The sequence below is a fragment of the Candoia aspera genome, chromosome 3, assembly GCF_035149785.1.
Source record: "Candoia aspera isolate rCanAsp1 chromosome 3, rCanAsp1.hap2, whole genome shotgun sequence".
Taxonomy (NCBI): domain Eukaryota; kingdom Metazoa; phylum Chordata; class Lepidosauria; order Squamata; family Boidae; genus Candoia; species Candoia aspera.
This window is the reverse complement of record NC_086155.1, coordinates 175,094,406-175,116,020: the sequence shown is the minus strand read 5'-3', so window position 1 is coordinate 175,116,020 and position 21,615 is coordinate 175,094,406. Positions and strand designations below refer to the sequence as shown.

Here is a 21,615-nt window from a genome sequence, read left to right as displayed (position 1 = left end):
AAATTTGCAAGAAGATGTCCAGACAGACAGAAGTATACAAACAAATTAATATATAAAAAATCAAGGTAGGTATTAGTAAAACATGTGTAGAATAACAACGTACATATATTTTACCTGGCGTCACTGTGTGTGAGTTGGACAGCCATATAAATTTATTCAATACAACATAACACAACACAATACTTATGCATGATGTGATTTTCTTCAAAATACTGCTGTGTCCAAAAATACTGTAAAGCTTCAGAATGTCACTAACTAAGACTATTCAGAATGCCACTAATTAAAACTAAAAACTATTAAGAGAAGGTGAACTTAAAAATATTTTACCTTGTGCAAATAGAACTGGGTAAAGTTTAAAACCTCCACCATTTTTCAGTCTTTGAGGAAGCTGTTCAAAATTGTAACTATCAAGATAAAAATAAATCTTCAAAGCTTGCCGGCTTCCTTCTGCTTGATATGTGATTGGCATATCTAAAAATAAAATAAAATAACATATTATCAAAAGCTACCAATCCAAAGTTTGCAAGCTGTTTTGCAAAGATTTGCAAATGTTTTAAGAAAGTAAAGCTAAATCAACTATTTTTAAGTGGGAATAAAGGAGCTATGTGTAAGACAGGGAAGTAGTTTGACATAATGATCTTAATGTTGGAGTACAGTTGAGAAAACTCAGGTTCAAACTTGGTCAGGACTTTTGTAATGAAAAAAATGAGGGGACCAGTATATTTACTTGAGCTACTTGGAAGAAAGATGGAACATAAAACAAAGTATCACAGTTAATCCCTGTGGTGCCATGGGAAACATAGTTTGGATTGGAAGTTTATGTTGACCTACTATCCAAATGCCAAACATTGAATCCTTGTGTCACAATATTAATATGCATGTAAAAATACTAATTCTATGTCATAGTGTCATAGCCTCATCACATAATTAATTTCATCTATGTTCCATATCATTGGCTACTGCTGAATAAAGATATGAAAATGCCATGATAACATACTACATGGACTATTATGGGAATATATGAATATTAACTGGAAGAATTAATACATGAGGCACAAATGCAGTCTCTGTGACAATACTAGATGGCACCATCTCAACGTTTAAACATTTTTTAAAAAGTACATAGTTTTTAAATGTATAAAATCTTACAAGACTTCTTTGTTCTTGTACAAGAATTTATAAGAGTTCAGCCATTTTTTAAAAACTCAGTGAAAATGTAACATTCCCATCAGAAAGACTCCTTCCTCTGCATTTTCTTTTGTAGATACCATTACATTTCTCAGATAGCTTTAAGATAAAATTTGAAATTGTGACTATGTTCATACATTGTGCTGAGTAGTAATGTGTATGTGGGAGGTGTTGGCCTAGTGTGATGTATGAACCCAGCCATTATGGCTTACCCAATACACCATGGTTAAAAGAAATAATTGTTTAGCACATTGCAGAACCCAATCAGTACCTTTAAACTTGAAATAATGGAACCTGAATAAAGACCTTCTGCCCATCTTCTTTTCATTTTGTGCTTGGCTGCTACCCCAGGCTTTTATTAATAATTCTCCTTTCCCCTGTAACTTGTACTTATCCCTACAGCTATCATAAGTAACATTAAACTTAGTGCACACCTACTATCATTGCTGGGTGCTATAAATAAAGGAATGCCATCAAGGTTGCAGTAATACTGGATACCCTATTACCAGTCTCCTCAAAATGGTTAAAAATTGAAAATGTTGCATATGTTTACTGTACAAGCAAATATGACACAAATGAAAAAATGTAATTATATCCTATAATATTTTACAAGAAAAGGGAGATTTAAATATACTTTGCAATACTCACTTGCTACTAAAGGTTCCTGTTCAGAGTGTTTAAAATAAAATGTAACTTTCTCCAAGTCAAATAATGCAACCAATGTGTCTTCTAGCATAGCTTGTTCGTCAGTCTGAAAATATATACATAGAGAGTAATCATGCTATATTGATTATTATAAACATTAACTAGAGATAGCCATATCCTCTTTCACTGAAGCAATAAACTGACTCATCAGTAAATGAAGATCAATTGACTTCTACTGAATTTTACTCCAGCTTCTCTTGTCAGATTATTATCAACAATGAATACAGTATAGAAAGTTAATTTACTGTGTTGGCTATGTAATTTAATTGCATATAATTTTAATTGTTGTTCAAGGAAATAAGTATACTTAAAATGTGTTACTACAAACCAAGCATAAAAGCTTACATTGGCTTTTGTATGCTACAATATTTAGTACCACTGAAAGGAAAATGAAATTCTGCATTAGTGTGGCTTCTAAAATAATTTGTAATTTTCTCATCCTGTTTTATTATTATTGCTAACAAAGAAAACATTCACCCAGAACTACAGCTTACTAGAAGGCAAAGATTTATAGAACTTACAAGAAAAATCAAGGAGTTTCTGATTCCTTTCCTAATCAATCAAATGCAAAATAATACAGATGGACTACAACCTCCAGAGGCATCTTTAACGTATGAGGTATGCTACCTTTCATCAACCTAATGTCACCCGATGGACTGTATAACAACAGCCAGAATTCTCAGCCAGAAAATGGGCAATGGTTATTTCGGAACTCTGGGAGGTGTAGTGCAACATATTTGTAGGACACAAGTTTAGGAAAGGGTACAAGATGAATTTGATTTCTGTGGACCAGAATTTCTGAACCAGAAATCCCAAATTTGTGGGCTTCATAGGCATATCTGAAATTCTGAGGGCAAATCATGGTTACACAAGAATACACAGAAACACACGCACACAGAATGGTTGCCATGGCAGTTTGCCTATTTCCAAAGTGACTTCATTTGGAGGGTTGCCAATCACAACATCGATTCACCAGAAGTATAATATGAGATTGCTTATTGCTTCCCCATCTCATCCCTTCAAGATTTGTCTGTCACATCACAGATCGCTCTTTTTTCTCAGTAGGGGAACACATTTCCAAACAAATGACTAGGCTAAAGCCATTTGCCAGTTTTATTTTCTAGCAACATTTGTTGTGCACAGGAGTGAGGCAACAGGCTTTTTTGTAAATAAAGATAATGATAGTGGTTGACACATTATTATAGCTTTCAAAGATTTCTTTGTTAATCTGTTCAAAATTAAACTCAGCTGAAAAGGGAACTGATGGGTGCCAAGAGATGTCTGTTGCCTCAAATACCATGTTGAGGATCCCAGCTCTGTTCCATGAAAACTGCTTCAAAAGTGAGGAATATAAGATACTGATACAAAACCACAGATATAAAAAAGAATGAAAACTCAATTATTTAAGAAGAATCTCTATTTTCTTATGGAATAATTAAATATATATATATATATATATATATATATATATATATATATATATATATATATAATTTAAGTCAATAATGTTAACAGCATTAACTGCTAAGATGTAATGTGTTCAGTCCAGACTGTAAGTCCTATGGAAACTAAGCTGTGGTCAATTTAACAATGACTAAGCTGTACCACCACTTTCACTGAAACTAAAGTGTAGCTAACGTAGCCTAGATTTAATTCAATGGATCCTGGTTTCCCAGATTTACAAAAGGAGTCCTGGAAAAGTAGGAATGAAGCCAAATCACATATAAGGGAGAGGAAACAGCACTTTCACATGAGTGAGGACTTGAGGAATGCACTTAACGGCTTCATAGAGCCTAGAAATGCTATGTCTAGTGGTCTCAAACTCTTCCCAGTTCTGGCTTCAGTGAGCACTTCAGAATTATGAACCAGCCATAATTAGGAGGCAACAAAAAGGTTTAAATGGCTAGAAGTAATTTCATATATTAATATGAACGAATCAGCTCTTTTACTCTGGTACATAGTGGACAAATACAACAGATCCTTGATACAATTGACCTATTGGTTTGATTTACCAGGTTTTTAGAATAATATAGAATGATATCAATCAACAGTCAACAACATTCTTAGAAAACTGTTCCTTCTTTACAGAGTTTCATTTCAGCCAGTTTTGGTCAGGACAATAAAGTATTAGTCAATATTATATAGACATTCATAGGGTTTCTCACCAGATTTGGTGACAGCAGTGATTGGAAATAAAGGAGGACACCTGCAGTGGATATCTGTTCCAACCATCTCCTACTGGCTTCTTGTGTTTCCATTTCACACTCCTTGCCATTGTCAAACGTTTGATTTAAGGCAGCCATTAATTGCTCTGAAAATGCACAAACTGTAGCTACTAGACTCTGGCAAAAGACCATATCTCTCCTCAGCTGTATCTCACTATCTGCAAAGAGCATTATAGAGGAAATAGATGAAAAATTTTCTAATTGGACCAGAAAGTAAATGTACTCTTAAGCACTGACCTTGTTTTCTTAGCACAAAAATTGCTATTAAGCACCAAGTAATATATATGCATGTAGTTTCTCTTGATTGCACAGGCTGATGATAGAAATGCCATGCTGTGGCTATATAGTATGCTTGTAGACTATAGGTAAAACCATAAATGAATTTAATAAATGATTCTACCTCACTAGGCATTCAAGCATCAAAGAATGCTATTTGCTGTAAAATCATGTTTAATTTAAATGTATATATACTGTAATGCTATTCTATTTTGCATTTACATCTAATACATATCCACATGTTAACCTACTTTCATGGCAATTGTCTTCTATATAATAAATAATCATTTACCTCTTTATATCACAATCTTATACATGCTTGCTCAGAAAGTCCAATGAGATCCATGGGTCTTACTCTCATGCATCAATAGAGGTAGTCCTTGTTGAACAACTACTCATTCAGCAACCATTCTAAGTTACAAAGGCGCTGAATGAGGGAGACTTATGACAAGTCATCATAGTTGCGGCCATCACAGTATCCCGCAGTCATGTGATCACCATTTGTGTCCTTCACTGAGAGCTTCTGACAAGCAAAGTCAATGGGGAAGTCAGCAGAAGGTCACAAATGGTGACCACGTGACATCCTCACTTAACAACCTGCAGTGATCTGCTTAACAACCGCAACCAGGAGTGCAGGAATTTCCATAGCTAAGCAGTGCGATCACATGACATTGCACTTTATGACTGTGTTGCTTAGCAACAGAAATTCCAGTTCCAATTGCTGTTGAGGACTACCGGTAAAGGAAATTGTGCAAAATTCTGGTCACAGCTACCACCTGCTCCTCAAACATGAGTTGTGAGTCCAAAAGGACTCCCAAATTGAGGAGTGGTTCTGTTTGGGGTAGTGCAACCCCATCCAGAACAGATTAATACCAATCTCTAAATATTAAACTATTTTACTTACTTATGTTTATGATAATTATTTAAGGCCATTAAAGCTCCTAACAGCAAAAATGTCTGGCTACCTGAATGAATTCTATTCTTCATTTATTGTTTTTGGGTTGACAAAAAACTGAAGGTGACATACCATTGCAAAATGCTACCTTTTAGCACCTTGGACTCACCATAGTATAATACCCCTAGTTCTGGACAAATATAAGTGCTAATCAAGGTTTACCAGTATTTTATTTTATGATTTTATTTTATGTGTGGACTTTGATCTATGGCCACAATAAAGAATCTCTCTCTCTTTCTCTCCCTCATACATGACCAACTATACTTTATATTTTGCATACATGTAAGGTGGGAAATCACATTTAATGAATTAAATTCATTAGATGTGGCCCAATCTTTTCCCAGGCTTATCTTTTTCTTTCTTTCTTTTTTCTTTTTACATTCAGTAAATACTCCTAAAGATGAAGACATCTGCAAAATTTGGTCAACTGCTTTAAATAAAAATTACCTGTATATTCAAGAAGTGCCAAAAGAACTCTTGCTTTTACCTCTGGAAAAGAAAAATAGAAGAACCAGTTACAAAATCATGTTTTGCACTCAGGGTGGAGATGGGGAGTTCCTTTCTATTTCAACACCAAGTTTCTGTTTTTTTTTATGAAGTATGTCTTTCATTCATGGATCTTCATATGTTTCTATTCAAAGTGACTAGTACTGTACGTATAAATACAGGACCATACATATAGGGTGAAAGATTTATACCATCTGAAGAGAAACCAGAGAAAACAATAAGTCCAGCAACCTTACCAACAGCTTTGCCGTCAAATGCCATTTATTTCAGGGATAACTACACCACGAAAAATTTAATCACATATGCGAATGTGGCATATCTAGACTCAGAAAATAGACTAAAGACATAGCAAAAACTGCTCAGTGAAGGTTGGAATTTACCATGGTTGATGTATTTACAAATTGCTGGAAAAATAAAAAGTGATCTCAAGAAAGATCTCAAGAAAGAAGGAGAGACCTTGAAAAAGATGACAGAATTTGAAACTCTTATTCAAAACCAAGATCACCTATTGTCATATATATAAATTGTTATTAAAATATGACACGGAGATAAAACAAATCAAAAGTTGTATGATAAAGTGGATGCAAAACTTCACAGTATAACAATGGGAAGAGCTATGAAAAAAGTCAATAAAATTTACTTCAAGTTACAATTTAAGGGAAAATTGGTATAAAATGTTTTACAGATGGTATATAACTTCATCAATAATTACCAATATAGACAAATCATACAACAATAAATGTTGGAAATGCTGCAACAAAGAACATTTTATCATATGTGGTGATCATGTAAAAAAATTCAAAAGTACTGGAAAGAAATACATCAAAATATTTGGAAAATTCTAAAAATAAAATTGAACTGAAATCACAAATATTTTTATTAGGTATCATTCCAGAAAACATAAATGAAAAATACCACAATTTACTAAGATAGATGCTGAGAGCTGCAAGAACAAATTTGATACAACACTGGAAAAGAGAAACTTTGCCAAAAAAAAGGAGGGGGGTAGTCCTTCTAGCTTTGGCAAGAGATGCTGCTGGAGTGAAAGGCACCCAGATGGGACGTGGAGCAGAGGAGGCTGCAGCTGGGAAAACCAGGAACTGGATGATGCATGGCCAAGAAAAAGATACTGTGAAGATACTGTACGTATCTGAGGCAGCTGAATGCAAGAAAAGGAATCTGCAGAAAGAGCCAGTAGAAAGGAAAACACAGCCATGGACTGCAGATGGTGGCAGAGCAAACTTTGCGTGGTTCAGGTGCTGGTAACTGGACAAGTGTGTTAAAGACAGAAGTTGTTAGCATTCCTAATCCTGTGTCATAAATAAATATGTGGAGGAGGAAGAAGAAACTAGAGCTAAGCATTTTGTGTTAAAAAGTAAAGGTGTAGAAGTTTAAGTTATTTAGTTAAAATCTGTTAGTATACCTTAAAGCCAGAATTTGTTAGTGTACATATTTACATTTATGCTTGCTCTCTGTCTCTCTCTCTCTCTCCACCTCTGCACCCATACACACAAATGCTTTGTATTCAGACAAAGCTTGGAATTCAGACAAATCAGCCATCAATAAACACATAGAGATAAACCACATTTACACCCCATTCAAAAGAGACAATAAAAAAGCGAAGAAGGAAACAAGAACACCAGAACACCTCCTCTCCAGCAGCCAACACCCAGATAAGCAGGGATTAACACCAGGCAAACAATCAAACAGAAAACAATACTCTAATCAAGGAACCACCAAGGAGAAAACCACACCCCAACCAACACTGGCAGGGCAAGCTACTGTATATAAACAGGGAGCAAACCTCACACTCACTTGCACTGAGGATGTTACCTAGTCGGGTAATGAAATATCTGGAACCAAACAACCAATCTCGGAGAGTACCAAGGCCTCCACAGTTCAGCCCTGAGCTACATATATTCTTTTCTATTGGATAAACACTTTATTCACTAAATTCGTGCTGTTTATTGTTATATAAGCTTAGTATAAATAAACTTTGCACTATGCTTGTAGAATAGCAATAAACAGCACCGTATACAGATGTTACCTGCCTGTGTGTGTCTGGCTTCATTTCTCTCTGTTCTTATCCTCCAACATAGTGATGTCTCCAAATTCGGAATAGTGGTATGGGTTGCCTTGTAGCATAGAGTGGGGAAGCAGATTTCCTCCAGACTCCCCACAGTACAGATTTTATCAAGATAAGGGCTTTAGGGAAGAAAAGTCAAGGAACTCTGAAGTCCTATTTTCTACCATTCTCTAGGCATCCTTTCTTCCAGTTCAAGAGAGGCACAAAAAGGCTGGAGTGCTTGCAGATTCATCCTTAAGGGATAAGATTTTGGTGGAAGTAGAAGGATTTCACCTGAATATGGACTGAATGGAATGGCCTGCCAGGCCCCATCCCCACTCTAGCAAAAGACCACAAATATCACTAATTCACACAATCAGGTTACTGGGATTTTACAACTCTTCTATAATCTGAATTATTATCAATTATTATCTTTTACATTCCAGAACTTCTGCCTAAGTTGCATAATAAAAAGAACAGCTACAGATGAATTACTAACCTTCGACGAATTTTCTGATGTTTTGAGAAAGGTTTTGGACACTGTTGGGAAGGTTCCAAGGATCTTGCTTAATATGAAGCCTCAGTTTCTTTGGACAGCTCAGCTTAAGTTCAATTTCTTGCTGAAATTCTGGGCAAAAACAGAATTATTAATTTTGCTACAATATTTTTATATTACAATACAGTAATAAGCAATTCATTTGAGGCATACAACCGTAATAAATATGTTCAGAAAAATATGTTGTCTCATTAAGCCATACCATCCTGCAAATCTCAACAAAGCAATTAATCCACACAATGTTACTACTCTACTTGCACAGAAATGCACTTCCCTGTTCAGATATAGCAACCAGACCTGGCCATCATCAGTGGATTTGGATAAACCCATTCCTCTTCAATTATTCTTGATTTCATGATTTCAGAAATCATAGTTTGTTTCCAAATCTGAATCCAAAATCACACTTTGAACTAGGCTATTAATTCAGATTTGGAAACATATAGTAGCTTTCAGCACATTATAGTTTATCTGGTTTGGATACTACAGCAGATACTTACAGATGAATTATTTTATTATTACTACTAAGACTCAGGACAGCTAACCATATTAAAGGATAAAAGCATAATGTAATAATCAATTTAAAATAGCAGAATCAGTACAACTTTGATAAAGAAATAGAAGTCCAACCTAAAAAAATATAAATGATTCCATTAAAAAATATTAGGCAAACCGTTTTGGAGACAGCATTCTACAACCAGGGCATCACATTGCCAAAAGCCCTTTTTGCAATCATCAACTGCTTAATTTCTCAGTAGGCAGGAAATGAGGACTGATTAATGCAATTGATCTTCCACATGTTTTTTTCTAATCAGAAAGTTAAAAAACTTGGAGTATGGGATGGAACAGTGGAGGAGAGTAAACAGAATTTATATTGAGTTTTATAATATTCAGAAACCCTTCCCAGAGAAAGAAAAATGTACCAATTCTAGTTTATAATCAAGTCTCTTCTAGTTGTCTGCTTATTTGCTGTAAAAAGAATCTTTTTACCAACAGGAAGGAAGGAAGGAAGGAAGGAAGGAAGGAAGGAAGGAAGGAAATCTGGAGAAATGAAAAATGAAAAAATCTGGAGAAAAGCAAAAATGAAAATGGGATGTATGAGAATGGAAAAAAAATACTGGCCAAACTCAAACTCTTATTCAAAAAGTTTTATTCAAAATATTAAATATTTATTGCATTTCAGTTGAATGTATCTTCTACAACACCATAAGAACTAATGAATTTGCTACTTTTCTCTCACAATTCCTTCTGCCACAGCAACCTGTGTGCTAAAAAAGGCCCCTAAAATGGTTATTCATGGAGGTTCTCTAAATATAATACAGAATACATTTCAAATTTTTACATCATGTTTAGTATTTAACAACTTTCAACTATAAAGTAACCCTGTTAACAAAAGTGCTAGAAACTACACTCACTGTCATACTTAGCTTTGCAAAATTAATACCTTGCAAACTTCGACCAGGAGTGAAGAACTTGGTCTGCTCAAAAGCTCTTGCCACTGCTGGTCCTTTCAGTAGATTAATAATTGAATCTACCTGTTGGATTCAGAAGCAATTGATAAATATTAAAAAGAAGTTTATTTTGATAATCTTTTCAATATAATTTAAAATATTATAGCAATTGGTAGATCCAGTTAGGAAAACCTAGGCATTTGTTAGAAGAAAGAATATAGAGATGTGGGACAAACCTACTTTCATTTTTTGGTCTCAGTGGACAAATGAACCTCCATCCTTCCAATCTTTCATTAATCAACGATATCAAAACCAAACAAGAACTTTTTAACAACTCAGCAAGCTTGTCTAAGGAGAAAGAACTAATCACTCTGATGTTTTCTCAACCTATGTCAGGTTTTAGTTGACTTTAGCTCCTTGCAGAGACTCTGTCTGGGTACACACACTGTGGTAAGCTATAAAGTGATTTATTTGCCTTGGTTTAGTGTGCTATGTAAATCAAGCCAATCTGTAAACCATGGTTATTCTTTAATGCAACCTGTGACCCAGCCAACTATGGTTTATTCATAGTTGCTGCTTAAATGAACCATAGTTTAGTAAAAGCCTAACAGAAGCCAGGATGGCTTTCCTTATCCAAGGTCCTCTTTTTGCTTGTTCACTGTGCAAGACAGCTATTGACTTTGCTCACCTTGATTCTGATCTTATCCCATTTCCTCCCCCCATTCTTTCTTATCATATATCATGTATCTTATGTCACATGTTGTGAGATTCAGAGTCTAAAATTAATATTCCCTTTAGGTTTTTTTTTTTAATCATATGGCATAGCAGTTTGATGTTCATGCTGCTTTTTCTTGCTGGGAAATCCTTGTGAGGTACAGCAGCCAGATGTGTAGACTATTTAGCCGTGATAAGTCACATTGCCTGGGGTGCACCATGAGGAGGCTAGTCTACATTGCACTGAGTTGGGCTGAGAGAGAGTGACTGGCCCAAGGTCACCCAGCCGGCTTTCATGCCTAAGGTGGGACTAGAACTCACAGACTCCTGGTTTCTAGCCCAGAGCCTTAACCACTAGACCAAACTGGCTCTCACTCCCTTTAGTAATTATGATTGAGTAAACCTGGAAAAAATACTGTCAGAAGTATAATTAGCATTTATAAAGTAGTTTCACATAAATGTACTAGATTAGATCCCTTAGTTAGATGCAGTTAATTCACTGAAATCAGTAAGAATTTAAAAATTTATGGAATATATGAAATTTTTCAGGAGAATAAGTACAGTCACTGGGAGAAAAAGGACAAGTAATAGCTGCCCTTTTCAGTTAAGTAAATATAACTGAAAATCAGAAACCTTGCCTGCAAAATAAATGTACCAACTATGCAGCATGTCATCCCCAGCTAAATCCAAACTGTGTTCATTGTTCTTTGCTCCTGAATGTCAGTTCTTGGATGTAATGTTGAAACAGTATATACGTATAATTAAAGAATTGCTCTTATTGACATTATATTAAAACCAGACAAGAATAGAAACAGACAACACAGCACACAGGTATTCCAAAAATTAACAATTAAATGTTTTACAGACACAAGGAATAAAAAAGCAATTTTTAAGAATCCTTTAATTATGACATAGGCTGAAGAAAACTGAAATGAAATAGCTCACCTGACCAAAAAGATGCTCCAAACAACCATAAAGTTTATCCTGCTTATCATGAGAAATGCAGATACTCTGAGGAAGTTCATCACCTATTAAAACAGTAGTTGAAATTACAGTTGACTTGAGAGCAGAGATATTCACACTCTGTATCTGGATTAACTTGATGCTGAAAAAGATCTAGAAATTGAATTGGGGCACTAAGCTTGCTACCAGAGTAGGGATTTTCCTCCTGTTTTTGGAAAAAGCTACATAATTATATGAAGTAACTACTTCCAATCTGATTTCCCTCTTGTTTCACTCAAGTTCTTGTTAGCTTAACTGACAGTTTCATTCAGGTTTATAGCAGCATTCCATCCAACGTATTTCATCCATTTCCCTAGGTTTTTAGGGTGTTGCAGTGGGAAGAAAAAAAACGAGATGTATGCTAGCAACATCATCCTTTGTTTTGTCCTCTTTCTACATCCTATTGTTGTTTAGAGGGAAGATAAGAAGGATTCTTAAAATCTATCCTGATTTTCAAGTATAATTTGTCTGCCCACATATGGGAGTTAGTTATAGGTAAACTAGTCTAATATGTCTCACCTATCCAGTTCAATTAAATGGTAAATGAGAGCTTTTGAATAAAGAAGATACTTGTAGCTAAGTGGAAGAAGGACCTTATTTCCATCTACATGACATATAGACAACAAGATTTTGGAGATGAATATCTTTATTGTAATCTGTTATATTGTTTTTAATGAGTGTTATGATGTGATTTTATGGTTGTAGTGTTTTATGACCTCAGTTTGTCATAAATGTGTAACTGTGACAGTATGCAAGTAACAGAAAATTTAAAAAAAATTAAAATAAAAGTTCCAGTAAACAGAATTCACATTCCCCTAAATAAGTATGTAAACACACACACACACACACAACCATATATTTAAAAAGCACCTGAATCCATTTCATCACTATGAAAATAAGAACTGCACTGGCTACTGCAAATACTGGTGAAAGAAGCAGTAGAATTCCGGTTGCTGTTGCAATCACTAAAAAAAAGAAAGAAAAATATAAGAGTATAAATCCTTCAGAATATTTACATTTACATTTGTCTAGGCATTTATTTCAAATACTTTATTAACATTATTTGTACTATTAAACAAGGCACACAGTAAATTTTATTTGTCTCTTGAAGTAAAAAACATCAGTGCTTGAGTAATTTTGAAGCTAAGCAATATAGTGCCAAAGGCTACAACTGAAGAGGGAAGTGGGATTAAGTTCACTGAAAATGTATCAACAGCCGAGTCCTCTAAGAAAGGGTAATATGGTTCAAGAGAGAGGAATGGCTGTGACAATGAAAAACTTCATTCATATTAGTATATTGATTCAGAAAGTATAAATTTAGCATGTTTGCATCAAAATGCATATTAAAAAAATCCTTCACTTGCAAATAAGCACAAATGGGAAAAGATTTTCAATACCCCAGATATGTATTACTTAATAAGACTATGTAACAGATTTTTAAAAAGCTTTAATATTTTATTATTATACACAGTAGAAGTGTGAACATGATCCATTCAATGTCTCTCCTCACTATTAAATGATCCATTACCTATATGAATCCCGGTTGCTTGTAGTGTCATGACCAGAATCTTCCTGCTCATCACTTAGTACACTGAAGCATACTTTTTTTCCATTGCGTTCTCCTTTTTCATTATCATTGTCCGTTGATGTTAACAATTCATGGGTTGTATGTTCTGAACTTGGAGAATATGTTATTGAAGAGAGAAGGCTGAAATTGATAAATTTAGTAGAGGTAATTAAAAATAGTGCATACCACTAATATAGTATTAAAATGTATAAATGCTGACATGGCATATTCCTAAAATACAAGCAGAAATCTAATGTGGCTAGGCTCATATACTATCTAATCAAGAATTACTCTGCCCAAACATTGTTCATTTACTCCATACACATACTGTATATCTTTACATAAAATATATAATACTTTAAAATTTTAGATTAAAACCAGACTCTGCTCCAACTGGCAGAAATGCAAAAGACCTGGGGTACTTCTATTTGATATTAGAGTTGTCTTAATGAAATTAATGGAATTAAAGTTAGTCCTATTGGTCTGAATAGGTATTTTTAAATACCGTATGACTATTCAACCCACAAATGCCAAGTACTGAATGTGGGAAGACAACATGAAAATTGTTTTATCACTGAGTTATGGTTGCCCAAGAAAAATCCAAAATACAAACTAAAGCTATAATTCTAGGAAGCTAATGTATGTATTAATGCCTAAATCCCTAAGATATGTACCTTACGTTTACTTACTCATCTATTTGAAAAATACAGTTTTCCATCTCCTTTAATGCACTTTGTAATTTGCACAACAGTTTCTGATAGATGTCTTGCATTTCTAAATCTTCCTCTTTTAACAGATACCGTAAACCATGGCCATCCTGTTGACCTAATGAGTGACCTGATGGAGCTGCCATGGTTGTTATTGTATGTTGTATATAAACCACGGGATTCAGTTTACCTAGACAAAGTATATTGCATAAATTGCTTAAGAATATATAGATTCACTATAACTCAATTAATTTAAGCTCAAAACAGTTTATTTTCATAAATCTAATAGTTGCAATTACATAATTTTAACAGCCAATCTGTACACATTCATAACATGAACACAAGTTGCTGAAAATCCACTTGTGTTGAAATTAATTCATTTTTACAAGCGTAATTCATTTTTTAAAATTATCCCACAAGCTAATGAAACAATTTAATCCAAATGATAATATAAATTATTAAACAATACTGAAAAAACATGAGTAGTTATTGAAAAATATATTTGTGTCTATACTTTAGCAAAAACTAGAGACAGAGATAGACAGGCTGACATAGACACACAAATAATTATGATTGCTTCTCAGCTGTCAGGGGAGTAAATTAAGCAAGCAAACATTACTCTCAACTTTTTCTTTTTTAGTGATTGTTCAATGACTACTTCAAAAGTAACAATGTGCTTCTTATTTAGTAAAGATGGCACTCATTTTAAATAGGATGCACTTGATGCTGCTGAAAAAAATAACTGAATCTGATAAACATTTGCAACATCCTGTTATTACAATCATAATGTGACCATTTAATTATATGAGGAAGAAGAAATAAGCAGTAATCTAGAAAATGACAAAAAAAGTGGCAGACTGGGGAGACAGATGTAACAGAATCACAAAATAAGAATTTAATAGTGGTTACTGAATATATCTGACTCCAGCAAATAAATAAATAAATAAAATTAAAATGGAAAATTATATGTATGGATGTGGCTTGGCTCTATGTGCGAGTCTGCAATTACCACTACACCAAACCAGCCATTATGCAGTACCACAGTGGCAATTTCCCATTCCATCAGTTTTCCTCTCCATAGAAGAAAAGCTGATGGGCTGGAAGCCTGAAAGTTTCAGAACTCCAGTTCTTGGGAGAACTGTAGTCATCCCAGCCACTCTCTCCCACCTGCTGTTCAGGAGGGAACACCAGACATCCCTGTATGCAGATAAACAGGGCAACTTCAAGGAGAAATGTCCATCTCAACACATTCCCCTCTCCATCATTTTTCCTCTGCGAAAAGCAAGCATGAGTGAAGAAAGGTAGAAAAGAAAGGCTAAATGGTGGCAACAACAGTATTTAGTTTATAAAGCAAGAACAGTCCAAGCTCATTAATCTCTGAGTAGAACCAAAAATTCCTCTCTGCCCTTAATAACTGTAGCAATTAAGACTTTCTCTACCTCCCAGTTAACCCAATCTTTTCATTTCTTGTCACACTAGTAAAGAAATCAATTTTCAGAGAAAGACCTTGATGTTTACCTTGTTCAGTATGTCTGTTTTCTTTTTCATTGGAAAAATGTTTTCTGCTGTCTAGCTGAACACCAAAAGCACTGCCAAGTGAGGTTGAAGTTTTAGGGTATGAAACCTCCATGACATTGATATGGCAGTTAGTCGGACAGAAATCACTGCTGTGCAGTGGTGAGATCTTTGACTTAGCTTGCTTGAAGGTAGGCCAAGCTCGATTTTTTAAGACCCGTGAAAACTACAGGTAAATCCAAGAGGGGAAGGTTATACAAATAATAAAGATTTCAGCTTAAACTACATAATTTCAAAAAAATAACTTAAACTTCAGCAATTCATTTTTCAGATGTGAGAAAATGTATTGTTTCAGTCTCTTATTTTTACACACAGAATTTCTGTTTCCACAACACATATTTCTGCACACAAAATTGTGTTTCTGCATCGGAATATGGGAGGACACCACACCTTGTTGAGTTTAAGACAATGTCAGTTACAAAGAATCAAATGCAATATCCACAAAAGGAACTTGAACATATCCTATGTTTTGATAAGCATAAATTATACCCACTTCACAGATCATGTAACTTTATAATAGAGCGAGCCACAAGTTTCACCTCCAAAAGTGGGAAAAATCAATCACTCATCCATCATTTCTATTCCCATTTAATATCCAAAGCTGCTTTGTTTTGATCTGAATGTTCTATAGCCCATGGAATTACAAAGTTAAATAGTTAAATAGATGTTGTCATAGATGTGTGACTTGGTATTATATTTGCTGGTATGACAGGCATATGCGGAATAATCTTAAATGTAGTAATCCTGGCGTGCTTTAACAGTATTTTCAAATTTGACTGATAAAGTAGCATTGTTTGGTTCCAAGAAAGGAAATTATGCTGAACTCAGAGGAAAGAATTCATAAACACTGAGCACAAATCAAATGCCTTGGCCGGATTCCTTCATATATGACATTGTATATTATATCTATAACCAAGGAGTTTGAGGTTTCTGAAACCGATAGCAATTTTAGCAGCATTGCTAACAGCAGCAGCTATTTTTTCATATGTGGATAGTTCCAGTAGACTTCTATGCTCTGCCAAAAAACCTCCAGGTTTAGACAAATTTTACCAAAGTCCCCCAATTACTGTAGATCACATATTACTTTTATAGTGGAGATTACAGTGGTCTCCTCCATTTCACTATTTGTTAGATCTTTTAACCTATCCTTCTGTTATCACCAACTATCATAGATATGTTGGCATGAGAGTTGTATTCCAATATATCTGGAGGAGACCAGATTGTAAAACACAGAAATCATAACTAAGAGTTATGTACATTTCACTCAGGCAGTTCTGTTGAAAACTTGGGACTTTAGAAATAATAAAAAGTTACATTTATTGCTGAGTGGAAACCCCTTATGGACTTTTTGCATTAAAAAAAAATGAACTTAAGATTTATGGCCTTGACGATTAGATAGGATAGATTATAGAAAAAAGAGTCATGATGTAACTTTAGAGAAAGAGGTAAATTTACAGTTGTACTTATAACTTCTGTAAAGAAGATTGGAAGCTACTTCTTTATATCTTTTTTCTTTCTTTTCTATTTTTCTTCTACTTTTTTTTCTTTTTACACTTTAGCTTTCTCTTTTATTTCTTCCTTTTTCTTTCTTCTTTCTTATTCTATTTTAGTTTCTATTAATTTTCACTCTTGCTTTTAAAACTTTCAATAAAATTATTTTAAAAAAAAAGACACAGTAAAAACTGCAGGGAACCAATGGATCTTTATTTATAAATTTCAAACTTTTACACTGAAACTAACAACACAGTTAAAGCATTCTTAGACACTTTTGTTTCTATGGTTTTACATACCTCTCTGAAAGAGAAAAGCATAACTATCCTTAGAATAAATCTTATTCCTAACAGCACCCCCAATAGTAAACATACTTAAAGTAACAACTGTGCATCATGTTTATAGATTTCTCAAAGAACTTATCAGGGCAGATGGGGAATGTGGGGGTTTATTACTTTAGGTTTAGTAAATATGTCTACCTCCCCCAGATGGTTGTACCAGTGTACTTGTTCCTGACCTCTTGCTATTCTTGTCTTGGACACTGCAGATCATATTACATTTTTCTACAATACACAAAAAATATATGAAAAGGACTTAGTCTATCATAGAAAGTTCAATTCCACAGGAATCATGATAAACATAAGGCCAGTTCGCAGCCAAACTATTTTTTCTGAGATTGTCATCCTGTTCCACCTTCCAGGTACACTCTCAAAATCTACTTTGCAAGTTTAGAAACCTTCCCAAGCATATTTTGAGGTATACTTTATCATGTAAATTCCATCTAGATACCATCTATGCATTTACTTTGATTATATATATTTATATATAATTGTTTACCCATACTTAGTTCCAGCTGAATGTTTTCAGTATTTCTTCCAAGCAAATTTCCAACCTTTACCTTTTTGTAACTTGTAATCCTTCTGCAAATGTGCTCTATTTTTTCATTGCAAATGGCACTGAATTTGCTTTGAAGATTGGCAGGAATTACTTCATGAATCCTATTTAAGCTACTACAGTTTTGCACAAATTGCTCATCACTTTTTGCTAGAGCTTCAAGGATCTGTAAGTAGGACAGAAACAGTAATTATTAAAAGGTTGTTATCAATCCTCATACTTTAAAAATATTTCGGAATAAAACAAAGTGTTAAAATGTTTTAAAATATTTAAAAAGAATATCTGAATAAGCATACATGAAACTTAAGACAAAGAAGGACCTTTTGAGTCACTTTTTTTTTTAAGTTTAGGAATTATGTCATGATTTACCATAGCAAATATACAGATGCACTCATACTTCCCTTCAAAGGACAGCACAGCCCTAATACATGAACCCATCCTTTTGTTTCTGTCAGGTATTTAATATATAACACAGGTAACACAGTAACAACAAGGGCAAGAAGATGGAGGCAACAACACCATGCACCGATGATGGAGGAAAGGAAGAGGCAGCAGTAGTATATATTGTTACAGTCTAACAATAGAATAACATTTTGGAGTAAGGACAGATTTGTTAACTCTGTTCTTAAATGTTTATTTTTCATGGTTTTCAAAATATTGGGAAAGAGAATTCCAGTAAGTCTGCAAGCTCCATTGACAAGCCAATTCCTTATTGAATTATCATCAGACATCAAATGGAAAGAGATCCTCTCACGATACCACACAGAGACTGAAGGAACAGAAGAACTGGCAATCTCCACTGATGACACATATTATAGGCACACCTCTGTTGCTGCCAGCAAGCTATCAAATAATGGACTCAATATTGAGAGAAAGCAAAAGAGAGCAAAACTTCTCCTTTATGTGAAATGAATCTCTGGATCAACTAGGGAGGAAAGTTATCTACAGTACATACATTAATATAATAATGTAGTCTTTCCATGATGATTTTGATAACATGGGGACAAAGGGATTTGCAGCAGGCTAGCTTAGCTTGGTGTCTTAATTCCCTTTATATAATCTGTATATTTAGGGAGGTTGTCATTTGGTTATATACTAATAACACCTTTATGATCCTTGAATCTGTATCTTCTTCCTTCTAACTCTGTACTTCCTCCTCCTCCTCCTCGTCTATTAGATAAAGTATTTGTAGAGTTTTGCTGCTCTGAACAATTAATAAACATCAGAGTAGAAATTCTTAATATATAAATAGAACAACTGAAAATCTGCTTAGTATTGTAACCAAGCATGTTCCTCCGCCTATGTTGTACAAAATGATATTTCCTAAATGCTATTAAAATACAGTAGCAGTTTTGGGGGAGGGGTAATGCTGTATTTAATAATTTCCTTATTCAAAACACTTCTAAGAAATATTGGGAAACAAAAGAAATTAGTAATCAGGATTAGTTTGATGCTTAGCCTCTTTGGCATTTATCATTTATTGTTTTGAATTTAGTAGATAACCATGATTCATAACCTTAAACAAACATCAAGAGCACACAAATCCCTGATTTGAAATAACATGATTTCCAATATGTTTCTTCAGTGAGAATATAGGGGAAAACAAATTAAATAAATGTTTTATGCATCATACCTTTGCAGTCAGACTGAAAAAGCCTTTGGGTTCAATCATTTTCTCTAAAACATGGCATTTTATTCCAGCAGTACTGTCATACTCGTAAACAACACCATACTCCAGATGAACATTATCAACAGTCAGGCAGACATGGTCCTTTCGTCCATCAATTATTGCCATAGTATTAAATTTATCAATTGCTTCTAAAATCAAAAATTTAAATCAATTTATTTTGCTTCTGTGTATTAATTAAACCAATTAATGTAATAAGAAGCAATAAATTTTCATGGTTAAATAAAATAATTTTAAAAAATTATTTAAGTGATGAGCAAATTAGCATCCAAGGTAACAATGTATACAGACTACCTCTGAAACATGTATTATTTATTCCACAGTGATTTAAGAAATTATTACCAACCAAAAATGTAGACTCTCCTTGTGATGGTTTAATGGCTGGCTAGTGCTATATAATTTCTAAGATTCCCAATGAATTCAAAAGCAAAATCATGGATATGTAAGGTATGACAGCTTTTCCTCATTCTTTACTTTACTAGCTAATAATTCATGCAATGCATACAAATAATGTCTGAAGAAGTCATGCATTTCTCCATAGTTCGCATCCCACCTTTGCTGGCATGTATCTCACTTGAAGAGAGATGTGCAATTTCCTTGTTTTACTCCGGCATGTTCATATTTGCTTTTCTTGCTTTAATAATGGCTAAACTTTTATTATGGCTAATAATAAGAGACAAATAATCCCACCTTCAACTTTATAATCAAATGCATCTCCTCCATCATCGCCCAATGGTTTAGTATTCGTTTTCTGAAAATCTTCCTGGGCACTGTCAGTGTTGTTATATATCCACTGAATAGAATCTTGCTGTAGGATAACAACAACAACAACAACAATAACAACAACAAAAAGTTTACAAGTCTCATTAAAACCATAATGCATGTAGGTTTTGAAAAAGTAAAAAAAGTGGGGGTTTTATTTGCAATAAATCAAAATGAAACATTGATTTTTCAAAACTATTTACATGGGGGAAGGGAGGACTGCTGCTAGAAACAACCAGGTTTTGTTGTTGTTGTTGTTGAAGTGCATGGTAAATTTCTATTGATCATATGAAGCTATATGATTAATTATATGATACTATAATTCTTTTAAAAAATCCAAGAGGCATTTTAATTTATTTAATAAGGGAAAAATCAAATACTGATTTACAAAATTATTCTTCCCCCACTCCCCACAAAAATTCTACCACCTGGATAAACCTATAAAATAGCTTGTATTCTGATAGATTTTAAAATATAGACTCTAAAGGGAAATGTGGAAGATAAAATGAAGCTTAAGCAACAATATCAAGTATTACTGTTTTTATATGTGCAGCACTAAAATAGGTTCCCTTTCAATATAATTGAAATTTTATTTATGACAAATTCCAAATTTTACTCAACAGATTAATATAGAAGAGGGTTATAGACCCGCACACAGTCACATATAATGATGCCTTGTATTTTCTCATTTTTAACCTTTATTTCACAACAACTCATTACCAAAAATATCAACACAAATTGTTTGATAATAATAAAAAAGAGGCTAATCTAGCAGTGTGCTATATTAAATCTCACTGTTGCCCATTTGTTTAATAGTGAGAACCAAACAGCAGGATTTATACATCAGTGGAAGCCATGACTGTTCTCATAAATCTTTATTCAGTTCTTTGCTCATAAAATGGGCTAGAAACCAGGAGGCTGTGAGTTCTAGTCCTGCCTTAGGCATGAAACCCGGCTGGGTGACCTTGGGCCAGTCATTCTCTCTCAGCCCAACCCACCTCACAGGATTCCCGTTGTGGGGAAAATAGGAGGAGGAAGGAGTATTAGGTATGTTCCCTGCCTTGAGTTATTTGTAAAAAATAATAATAATAAAGGCGGGATATAAAAATAAATAAATAAATAAATGAGAAGAAAGCACTGTAGTCCATGGAAAAGTCCACAGTTAATCAAAGAGAGCTTACAGCTACTCAGAGCATAAAAGGTTTTGTGTTAGTGGGATATTCAAACCCATCACTGGAAGAGTTCCATCAAATGTTTGTCTCTGATATTGTTAATATCTGGTATTGATAAA

At 34.1% G+C, this 21,615-nt stretch overlaps 1 protein-coding gene across 1 annotated transcript in view; it reads right to left on the bottom strand.

The window, feature by feature from the left end:
• Nucleotides 1-21,615, bottom strand: part of PREX2 (phosphatidylinositol-3,4,5-trisphosphate dependent Rac exchange factor 2) — a 130,228-nt gene that overhangs the window by 27,782 nt on the left and 80,831 nt on the right. Inside the window, exons 21-34 of the mRNA XM_063299363.1 lie at nt 20,253-20,370; nt 19,509-19,693; nt 17,880-18,041; nt 15,434-15,656; nt 13,898-14,105; nt 13,170-13,349; nt 12,512-12,606; nt 11,585-11,667; nt 9,919-10,009; nt 8,421-8,549; nt 5,797-5,838; nt 4,059-4,276; nt 1,837-1,939; nt 328-471 (exon numbers count right to left, since the gene is read on the bottom strand). Of these exons, the coding sequence (XP_063155433.1) occupies nt 328-471; nt 1,837-1,939; nt 4,059-4,276; nt 5,797-5,838; nt 8,421-8,549; nt 9,919-10,009; nt 11,585-11,667; nt 12,512-12,606; nt 13,170-13,349; nt 13,898-14,105; nt 15,434-15,656; nt 17,880-18,041; nt 19,509-19,693; nt 20,253-20,370 (1,981 nt within the window). The remainder of the gene's footprint in view (nt 1-327; nt 472-1,836; nt 1,940-4,058; nt 4,277-5,796; nt 5,839-8,420; nt 8,550-9,918; nt 10,010-11,584; nt 11,668-12,511; nt 12,607-13,169; nt 13,350-13,897; nt 14,106-15,433; nt 15,657-17,879; nt 18,042-19,508; nt 19,694-20,252; nt 20,371-21,615) is intronic.